Genomic DNA, 10,920 nt, shown 5'->3' with positions numbered 1-10,920 from the left:
CTCAAAGAAATGATTCTGTTTATATCTATCATCTTGATACTCTAGAACAGGGTCCGCGCACAACAATTACGCTACATTACATACCGCTAAAGCATTTATGCCTGTGAATCTAGGCACTGGATCGCCTGTAAACCTGTTTTGAGGTGACGAGGCACCACAAGCTGAGGAGTGTCGGTTGGGCTAACGGCTCACTGGACCAGGACGGACTTTCACATATACCAATACGCGCGCGGCTATCACTGGCCACTTCGTAGTGCGTTCTGCTGGCGCATAAAACTCTATACCTATGACAGCCACTTGGCCACTCCTATCCTTCACTAAGACAGGGTGGCCCCGATCGAACGCGTGCTGAGTTGTCCATTATCGGATTGCTAGTCTTGTAGCCTCGACTAAAGGATATTATCATGGATTGGATTTCTGGCGGGACCCTGGTTGCTAACCGAGCTACTATGGACTCGATTTCTATCGTCAGCTCCTGGCAATTATAACTGGCGCAAATCGACAATATAGCGAGATGGGATACATGACTGAGATACTGGCGCAGATTGACTTAAACATTCCAAAACAATTGCTTCCGTATCGTCGCACCGCTTCCCTTGGCCACCACACACTCTGCTTATGAGGATAGATCGACAGGTCGTTCTACGCTAAATGGCACTCCAACAACGAGAATGGTAGCCCGAGTCTCGGTGCTTCCATCATATGCCGAATCATGTCTACATCAGCCACGGAAATGAGCACTGACACCTATTTCCCTGTTCGAGGACCCACTCATATCCCTGCCGTATTCTCCCTTTTTTTTTTTTTTTTTTTTCTTTCTTTTTTGTTTTGCCTTATATAGAAAGATGAGGCTCTGCGGTACCTGCCTAGAAATAAGCAGTCAGGAGGGGGGATAGGGGAGCATATATTTAGGGCGATTCCTATCTAGAAAGAACCATTAAAATAACTTCAAAAGTCTGTGGACATTCTTTCCTTCTTCAAATCATCATGACTTTGCCACTGCCATTGGCTTCTCCTTTTAAGCGCGACGTTTTAATACCGAAGCAAAACGAGATCCGAAGGATGGATCAAGTGAGACTGACCTACATCAAGCCTTTGTTACAGAGACTAACTTTATCAAAGACGGAAACGGAGGTTATACTATGTGGCAAGTTCGTAGAGGCAAATTGCAGCAGATGCGCACTTCCACACAAGGTCACATGTGCGATTTATTTTCGACGTCTTGTCTTTCTAAAGGAGCGCAGGAGGCATGATATCGATAAAACCATGCTCATTTTCGAACCTGGCACCTTTATCAAAAGTGCAACAGTCATCATAGTACATTCCAGCCCTCAGACAACCTTTCGAATTGGGGGAAACTCGATTATTGAGGGTCACGTCCATATTTTCGATGTATGCTTCTCTGTTACATTTTTTATTCGTTACTGAAGTCTCTGACAGCCAAACAGTCTATCTCCGACTTTCGCCATATGATTGGATCTATTGAGATACCCTTGTGTCCTTCAAGCTTCAAGGCCATGAAACGTTGCTTAGTACAAGAGAGGGCTGCCTCATCGTCTTGTGCTCCCGATACTGCCAGCGCTCCATGAAAACCCGCGCGAATGAAAATGGCTAAGTCATGTACTTATTGGCATATTCCAGAAGAGATAGGACCGCATATAGGCCGTTACACATTTTGAACTGTGACAAGATTGAGAGGTTAAAAGAGGCTCCAACCCCCAGGGCACAAAGGTAAAGAACACCAATAAACACATACGGGCATTGTACTCGTTGCTCTCGCTGTGACCTAATATCTCACATTTTGAACATGAGTTAATGTCCTAGCCATTGGCGTCTAGTAATTTTCGTCGATCGGCTTCCGTGCCTCTTGCGTGGCCGAGAGAGGATTTCTAGGGTCACTGATACTGAGGATGAACCGGAGCAATGGGCTCCTTTTCCGCTTATTTAGGCCACATGAGGTGCACTTCCGTCCATACTTCCGTTACCTTCCCTAACTGGAAATTGTCTCTGCCGATTGTTGTGCCGCGGGCTATCTCTCATGTCCGTAGCACATAGCGCCTCCTTTGATACCATCAACGAGGGCAATACCTGTGACAAGCTCGGTTATATGATCCATGAGTTAGAGAGACATAGCTAGAGGAGCGGCCGTTAAATCATGCGAGGAATGAGTACGGGCGGTGAGATTACTACGACCTCAGGTGGAATTGTGAGAGCCAGGATACTATCGGTCAACAGGGCTCGATCATGGAAAGAAGCATTGCCAGTCAACGTACTCGGCTGCCCTCCCATTACTAGGCGGTCTAGTGATACTTGCCCAGGACATAAAAAATCTATTGCTACCCCTAGACGTGGCTTGCTTAGATCTCGCAGGACATTTTTTCCTTCTCCCTACTATACTACGGTTTTCTCGACTTCGCTTCCATTATCAGCTTGCCGCTATACACATCAACCCAAACCCCAACTCGATCAAAAGAATGTTAATGTATACAGAAAACCCCAAGTACTCAGAAAAGCACAAAGGCCTTCAATTGACATACACTGGGAACTTCCCATAGTGCCCACGTGCGATGTACGTATGCTGCCCAACTGCATATACCTGCATTTGTGGCCCACAAAGAACTGCCAAGTGGTCATACACAAGATAAAAATTCAGATACACTAAGAGTATAGTGGTAGATAGATTGACAGATAAAATCCGCAGTTACAGAGACATGATACACTAATACTTCAAGAATCTCGACTGGCGAGTGTGAGGTCAGGTCAATGGTCCAGCTGTACTTTCAGCACCAAGGAGGCTGCCTCATCCTTGAGACATGGAGGCAAGCGTAAAGGTGGAGCTAAGAGCCTCGAGCGGAAGTTGAGCATACTGGAACCCATCCACAGCAGCTGAAGACGGTGCGCGCTACTTCTGGCCTCAAATTGTGCAGCTATCCGGTTTAGCTGTACTACATGCTAGCCGCTCGTCGTTGAGGCTTTCATATAGACTGTTCATTATGACTTCGCCTCTAGTCTTTCTTTTCAAGTTGCGGATCTTGTAGATGCTGGTATACCTGCTGAAATTCCCAAAGCCTCTGGAGCCGGCGTTGTCGCCTATCGTTGTGCATATCTGGCAATGCGCTATGGTTGACCTGATGATGCTGGGCTTGGCGGTGGCCCCGAACGGTTGTAACAAGGGGCACCCAAACGTATGCGGCGGTTACGTCTTCTAATGATATTCCCAGGCGGTGAAAAGCACATTATTTCTGGAGGCCAACAGCCACCGGGCTTGCAGGCAAAGAGCCGCCACCACTTCCATGTGGTAGCTGCTCATACGTGGACTGAGATACGCTATGACACGTCATCGCGAGTTGAATATTGGATGTCCTGCTCTGAAATCAATACTAGCGTAAGTATCAGCTACATGTCAGACAAGTCTATTGTCAAGCAAGAATTTCCATATAAACAGTCTTGGGTCGACACAATCCGAGGCAACAATCCAGCACGATCTTCTTCTCTACCTCAACATCTATTGTTTCTAATTAAATTATCCTGCGCATCTTACAGGCTCGAGATTGTTTCATCGGGAAGCCTACGTTGCTGCAACTATTGACAAACCGCAAGGAGTTTAATACCATACAATCGGCCGATCTGAAACTTGGTGACAATGCCGTCAAGCAACAACACCAAAGTCAATCCTGGAAAGCTCGACCTTGCTGACAAAGCCCGAGGCATTTGCCCCTATTACATGACTCGACCCAACTGTGGCGGACTAGCTACAGAGAATGGTGGAACTTGCGAAAGCTGCAAAGAAAATTGATGCGTTTACGCACAAGAGATCACCAGTCACTGGCCATGATCAGCCATACGAAGCACAGGGTTGGCAGTGGAGACCTCGGCAAGGCAATGAATGCTGCACAGCACGGCAGCTACTCAGTTTCATCACAGCCATAAGCAAATATAGCGGACCGAAGATTGACGTATCTTGCATGTCGGGTCATCCTTTTGAGTGCGGGAGTGGTGTACTGGGTTAGGGACTACCAGTTTTAGTGATCATACCTCGCTTGCAAATACACAGAACGCCTTAGTAAGATTACATGCCCTTGTCCAAAAGCTCATGCCGTCCAGGCCACGCGTTATGAGACCTCACCCTTTGAGCGATGAAAATTGTTTAGCTCAATGATGAGCACAAGTGCATTTTGCTGTAATGTGTCAAGACTCCAGTTCTTCGTTTTGTGGGTCATCGTGGCGATGAAATCGGTATACCACTGAAGTCATAGAAATCATAGGCTGATGGACGTTACGGTTGGATTGGTGATTGCGTTGCATTTCTCTTATCGTACTTCCTTTGTGGACTTTAGCAATGAGTACGCAAGTGACACTGTCGTTGTACTTTTAAGTGTGTCGTCACCTCTAGCCTCTCATTTCGTCTCCCTTGACCCTGTTTGCTTGATCTTCCTTGCTATTCACTGCCTCGCCAGAGTACCGGTACTCCCAAGTTTCCTGCGCACATGGAATCAGCCCCCGTGTAGAGAAAGGGCCATCAAAATCTGATCTCTTCCAGGTCTATGGAAAGGCTCTAGTAACTCAGAAAGAAACTCAGCTTCCTTTCATTTCAAGCGAGAAAATAGAATCGCTACTGAGGATCTGGCTTCCGAGTTCACGGCCTGGTACTGGAAGAGGATCCCATCGCCTCGACCTCCTATCACGTAACCATTCTTGACAAGACAACCAAAAAACGATCAAGGGCGAGCCGAGCATGGCTCCGCCCGTACTCGAACCTCTACGAATTGCTTTGCGAGGCCGAAACGCTTGGAAAATCAGTCACCACTGGCATACGTTCCAGTCGTCGATTGAAGCGGGACCGGGTGTCATTGAGTTCCTTGGAGACGATGGCCGACCAGGACAAGCAACGACTGTCGGACGAGGCGGATGCGGCGATGGAGAAGCAGCGTGCTGATGGTGAATCGTACAAAGATGCAAGTGATAGGTCGAGACCCGCCAAGAGACATAGCCAAGTGGTACGCAAATACACTCTTTCTTCAGTCTTGGATTAGACTGCAGCTCAGTATGGACAAGACGCTTGGATTATACCCAGTTCTTCATGAGGTTAAAGTTTGCAGAACGGCTGTTCTTGGTACACAGCACAGGATGCGAGGTGGCTTGGACTTGTGACGTGTTTTTTTGAAGGCGTACTTAAATTAGCAGTGCGATTGTCCTGCTAGCCTTTCTATCTCAAGTATGGGATCTGGTTTGGTTTATATGCAAGTAATGCAAGAGCGTATAGACTTGAATCGTCGGGTCGATAACATATAGAATGAGCTAGAAAGTGAGTAAACAAAATGCCATGCCCAAGCGATGATGAAGGATTAATGTCTGTAAACCTTCGGCCACGTGATTGCCGACACCGGGCTACGTCAATCATCGTCGCCAGTTAGATCGAAGACTAACTGCTCTTGAGGTCCACTGGAAATAGTTCGGTGTGAAACCGCCAGAGCATGGATACCGGACGAAGTAACACCTTTGGTGACGAGCATATCTGACAAAGTCATATGAGTATGAATACAGCGTATGTCTATTCAACATATTTCTAACATACCATAAGGTCGGTGATGGAAGTGGTAGATTCCAATCTTCCTTTTAGGACCGAACGAGTAGTGACAGAAGCTAGGAGCATGATCGCTCTTGGTGTTCTGGTAGCTATAGCAAGTCAAAGTGAGGCCGCTATCCAGAGAAGATGGGACTAACCAAGTTCCATGCGTGACATCCCCGTTGCCAATGATTACATCCTTGAAAAGGGCCTTGCTAAGCGGGCGAAGAGGCTCATTTAATGTATCTTTCTTTGTCATGAGGTGCTGTTTGCCGTACCAGACCTCTACTATGATCTGCCCCAAGGACTCTCTACGTTTTGGATCACGGTCCATCAGTTCGCAGTCAGCTTCCTCGTCTATTTCATGTTAGTATTTGTATATTGGAGTAGAGTTAGACAAACCGGGTGCTAAGACCCCGAACTTCAATGACTGTAAATACGACTGTCCCCGGATGATACAGTAACGTGAATCGATTTTCACGACATGTTGATCCGAGTGATTCAGGTCCCGTTGACGCACGATTTCTGTTGCGAATAGTTGCCCATCGACCGAGACGTCAAAGATTAGAGCATCCACGTCTTTAGGAAAGTTACATAGACTTGAGATGGTGCACTCGATGAAGTAGGGTCTTCCTGCCTCAGACGCGATGTAGCAGTGGTAGCTGGGAACTTGGTTGGCTGATCCGGACATAGCACTGTCCAACATTTCTGGAGAACGGCGGTACTCTTTCATTCTCTCGTTGTTCATACGAAGAATGACCTCGATGGCAGGAACCTGGGAAAGAATGGCCATGGTGGTAAGGGTAGATAGTTTCGTTGGCTGGAGGTCGGCGATAGTAAAGGTTGCAGATGTTGGGAGAGAGAATATTGAGCGTAAGGCACGAACAGTGACAGTCCATCTGAGGAGTCAAAACAGCAGAACAGAGTATTTATATGAAAATTCAACAGGGAGAATTTGTCACCAGGTGGTCTATTTCAATTTAGAAGTCTCCGATCCGCACGTATGTATTACAATCTGGCGGTTCCGAAATCAGTGGTTTCTATGACCGCACATTTTCGTTTTGCGCTTTGCTACGCCCTCCAGATAGTCACTGACCCTGCTTGCTACTTCGCCAAGAGTCACTTCAGCACAAGGCAGCAGCAATAAAAACGTTTCACGAGGATGTGAAGCGTTGGAAAGATGAAGGCTTGCCTTATGGTATGGCAGGTACAACTGTGGGGCTGCGGGTACTAATCTAATTGGGTAGACAAGACAATATAAGAACACTTTCCTATCCCTTTAGTCTTCATAAGGCAGCTCTGTGGAAACAGTTCATCAAGGATCAATAGCGATGATACTAGTAGATTTGTTTACTGGCTTACAAAGCTTTGGCCCGAAACACAGACTTCTAGGTTCCATAGCAATGCCAGAGCTGACGGCAAGTGTCACAGCACTCCAAAGCGGTGAGCGAACAGCCCTATCGCGTGGAGGGATGAGCCAAGGCGACGATGGCAGAAAGGACCTCCTAGACAACAGTGGCTGTGGCACAACTGCCACTGGCATCCTGCCTGCTGACGTGGCATGACTTTCACAATTTCATAATATAACAACTGAGCATGGGATCGTTCACATTGCCAAGCTCGTCTTCGGTACAGCTTCTAACTCTAGTCGCTAGAATCCTTTTCCTTTCCATATGCGTCCAGAAAAACCGCTAATTCATCTGACACAGAGAGGCCAGCCAGATGGTTCTCTGAGCGACGTCTTTCCCACAAACCTCAAAGTTGAAGACAAATCTGGTGAGTAGATCTCTGATTTCGTACTCATGCGCTAATGCGGAGATGAAGAAATAGTCTGCGTTGGAAGTGTGGGTGGCATGATTCGCTTGACATCAGCTGTACTAATCTTTCCAAGTTGGCCGAAATGAACCACTCACAATTCCATGCAGAGCTTCATAGTATGAGGCATCAACATCTTTGCCTCGTCCTGGATCTCGAATGCTACTCTGGCGAACCATTAGAGCTTGACCCAGGAGCCCGGTCTTTTCAGGACCAACTTCTAGACAACGGAAACGATGCCAGCCGACCACCGTACCATTGTCCCATCGTGAAGCCTGCAGACGATGATGAATCTCAGTACGCAATTGGCAAGCTTATGTTGCTGGATCAAGAAACGTCTGAGTTATTAAGCGACATGATCAAGAGGCACGAGACACTCAGTTTCGGCTGCGTTATCGACCGAGGGCTGCCTCTGGAAGAATGGCAGCTCAAGAAAGTTCCTATCTATGTGAACGTTTATTGCCCGTCAGATACGCTGGAAGAGCTTGATTCGGTGCTACAAACCCTTGGCATCAATCTCGAACATCCGTTTCACGTCCCTCCCGGTATCCAAGGCCCAGTGCCAGTTCGATCAGGCATCAAATTGCGCGAACCAAAACTAGTTCGAGATCGCAGACTGGGCCAGTTGCAATATATGGTGATACAGAATTTAGCGCCGAGTGAACAATTCTTGGACCTGGACGACCGCTATAAAAAGTCGAGAGACCCGAAGAACAGCGAGTTTGAGCGACGCAATATCGCACAAATGCTCGAGAATGATTTGGAGGCAATTCTAGCGCCTGAATTCACAGGGGCTATGTAATCTGAGCCAGAAGAAACGGCCAACTATCCACATAAGCCACAAGAATAATAGCTTATTAGGGAGTCTCGTGCTGAGTTGGCAATGAATTTAGAGCTTTATCTGGCTTGATCAGTGATTAGCTGGACCTTGTCTTCGGTAATTGCGGAGGTCGTATGCTATGCTCCCTCAACTGTATTTTTGGAGGAATTACAATGCTTGCAGAATGGCTAATGGTTGTTAGCTACACTCGAGATGTAGGATGGTCAGGGACGACTAGTGGAATCATCTATCACAATTTTCCTCCAAATTATTTCAAGTGTTTGCGAGCAACCATCTTCAACATAGTGCGTCCTCTTTTGTATAAGATTCGTCCCAGCCTAACGTACCAGTAACGGCGGATGCTCTACTCTCGCAAGACATTTAATCTTTTCTTCTAATATACTAGCAATACATGAGTGTGCCAGTGCAATAAGGCTTCCACTAAAAGGCAATTTCTCGCAGTGGCCGTGCATTGTGGTTGGGAACGCTCCATCAAGCCCATAGGTAAATCCACGCTGCAGGGGACGATGTCCGCTTTTGCCAAGCAAGGACGACATTTCGATGAGCGTCCTTGCTTCCATCATCGAATCTATGGAACGGCTGGAATACTTCACGCACATAGCTTCTCAGTTACTCCGATACAGATTTGCCGAGAAGCCGACAGTTTACCGCAAAACCCCATACTTGTTGTGACGATATCTTCTCGTGCTCTTGACTCCATCCTGCACCGCCCAGCTTTCCAGCGTCCACTTTGTTGGCTTCTTAGATTCATCATCTTTGGTTGAGCCATGGTCTCCTCCGTTCGAGGCCGGGTCTGACAACTGCTTGTATTCTCGTTTGACGAAAGCCTGCAACCGGAATCCACTATCAGCATTGAAGCCCGCGAAAAGAGTTGGCCTGTGTGTGTGTGCTCATGCTCATGTCAAAGGCTATACCTAGTATTTTACTGGGAATGGAGGATGTGAAAGCGAGATCTGAGGCGGGGAAATATAGACAGGGCATCTTGTCGTAACATACCTCGTTCATGCTCAGGTTGTGGCGGATGCTGTTCTGCCAACCGTTGTCATTCTTGCCTGGCCTCCTCCGTGTGCTGTCCTTCTTGATGTGCTTGTCGGTGTTGTCACGAAACCACTGGTAGATCTCATGAAGTGTCATGGCTTGGTCGGGAGCGCTCATGAGAGCTCGGTAAATAAGCTTAGCGTACGGTTCCTTAGCCTTGGGGGCCACTGCTGTGCTTTTAAGCTCCAGCGGTTCGGATTTCACCCGTGAGTTTGCACAGTACTCTGGTTCACCGGTTGGCGGTTCCTGCCAGGTCTTCATATTCACGGCAGCTCCGGACAGATCATCTTGCGAGGAGCTAGTATAGGACAGCGCTCCAATTGAAGAGTTGGGAGTCGTTGCTAGCGATAGGTTGCGTGTTAGACCGCCATGCGCACTTTTGAAAGAAAGGCTCATATAATCGTCCCACCAGCCGACGACAGGATATTCTTGAATTGATGCTGGAGTAAAGGCCTGGTCAGGGGACTGAGACTGGAATTCGAAATGCCAGATGAAAGGGTATGGATTCGCATTAGTAACCCGGTGTAGGTGCCGCTGATTGTCCTGGTGCTGTACCAAGGAGTCCAGATAGTAACTGGCAGATGGTGATGCATTAGGTATCTGATCTCGTGGACCCGAACTGGATTCCATGACGGTGAGCTCTCGAACACCCAATAATTGTTTTCCGTGACCGAGGGAATTATCTGTAGCTTGGGGGTTGCCTTATGCCATAAGATGGCGACTCTGTAGCAGTCTGCGTTAGATTCAAGGACGCTGTCTGCTTGGAAGGAAGTTCAGCAGGTGTCTTCACTTGGCTTTGGCAAGACACGACAATTTGTTTGACTTATGCCTTGGTGAGAATTGAAGACGAAATGTGGTAGAAGGTTGAAATAAATACGACTTGGAGGTCCATGGCTAGGTTCAATTTATAATCACATTAAATGGACCAACACGCCTCGAGCCAGCCACTCGGAATGATTTCATATAACCCTGCAATCCCTGGGTCATCTCCAAATAATGGCGTTTACTCTGCTAGGCCGCGCACCGCCATGAAGTTTCTTTGTTGATCACTTGCTTTAACGTATTCAGCGGTAACGGTAGTCCGTCACGACAAATCAGTCGACTGGCGTGCATCTGTTTACCTGTGCGGGATGTAGAAATCTGCTTTGACCCACGGGAGGCATTATCAAAGGAAGTCTCAGTAAACCAGCGTTCCACGCCGACCCTTTACCCTGGGTCATATCGCTTAGCCCCCTGGCTGTGGCGGATGACTTTGGCGCTTCCCCGAGCCGCAACGCTGCTAAAGCAAACAAGCCCCAACTGCTGGTGCCCACTCACGATTATGAAAAAAGTCGCCCGCTATATATTTAAGATCGATCTGAACTCGGCCCAAGCTGAATAGATTCCCGTTCCTCTTCCGCCGAAACGAATATCCAATCATGGCTCACTCAACAAAGCAAGTTCATCCATAGCTAGCATATTCTTGTCGTGGATGTGGCGAGGATCTCAGGAACAAGAACTCTTATCAAAGGTCTGCGTACAGGGATGATCGAAAGGAGTGTCCGCGCTTCGCTGGTGAAGGTGAATTATACGGACCCATTCCAGACAGGACTACTACTTTACGACGGGTGCTGGCGGCGCCCACGATCTACAACAATTCTATCGAAGCAGAGGAAAGCGG

At 47.7% G+C, this 10,920-nt stretch overlaps 4 protein-coding genes across 4 annotated transcripts; 2 read left to right on the top strand and 2 right to left on the bottom strand.

The window, feature by feature from the left end:
• Positions 1-4,868: 4,868 nt before the first annotated feature.
• FOXG_22716 (uncharacterized protein) lies at positions 4,869-5,033 on the top strand (the record flags this gene model as incomplete). The annotated part of the gene is made up of 1 exon (XM_018403127.1): positions 4,869-5,033. The coding sequence occupies one exon, from the start codon at positions 4,869-4,871 to the stop codon at positions 5,031-5,033; it is 165 nt and encodes a 54-aa protein (XP_018258058.1).
• A 360-nt stretch (positions 5,034-5,393) lies between these two features.
• On the bottom strand, positions 5,394-6,359 carry FOXG_17262 (uncharacterized protein; the record flags this gene model as incomplete). The annotated part of the gene is made up of 4 exons (XM_018397280.1): positions 5,394-5,515; positions 5,576-5,676; positions 5,725-5,923; positions 5,969-6,359. 4 exons carry the CDS (start codon positions 6,357-6,359, stop codon positions 5,394-5,396), a joined length of 813 nt encoding a protein of 270 aa, XP_018258057.1.
• Positions 6,360-7,466: 1,107 nt separating this feature from the next.
• FOXG_17261 (uncharacterized protein) lies at positions 7,467-8,183 on the top strand (the record flags this gene model as incomplete). The annotated part of the gene is made up of 1 exon (XM_018397279.1): positions 7,467-8,183. The coding sequence occupies one exon, from the start codon at positions 7,467-7,469 to the stop codon at positions 8,181-8,183; it is 717 nt and encodes a 238-aa protein (XP_018258056.1).
• Positions 8,184-8,866: 683 nt separating this feature from the next.
• Positions 8,867-9,890, bottom strand: FOXG_17260 (uncharacterized protein; the record flags this gene model as incomplete). The annotated part of the gene is made up of 2 exons (XM_018397278.1): positions 8,867-9,049; positions 9,219-9,890. The coding sequence occupies 2 exons, from the start codon at positions 9,888-9,890 to the stop codon at positions 8,867-8,869; spliced, it is 855 nt and encodes a 284-aa protein (XP_018258055.1).
• Between the last annotated feature and the right edge of the window lie 1,030 nt (positions 9,891-10,920).

The sequence above is a fragment of the Fusarium oxysporum genome, chromosome 14 (assembly GCF_000149955.1).
Source record: "Fusarium oxysporum f. sp. lycopersici 4287 chromosome 14, whole genome shotgun sequence".
In the NCBI taxonomy this organism is placed as follows: Eukaryota; Fungi; Ascomycota; class Sordariomycetes; order Hypocreales; family Nectriaceae; genus Fusarium; species Fusarium oxysporum.
This window is presented reverse-complemented; position numbering and strand designations above follow the sequence as displayed.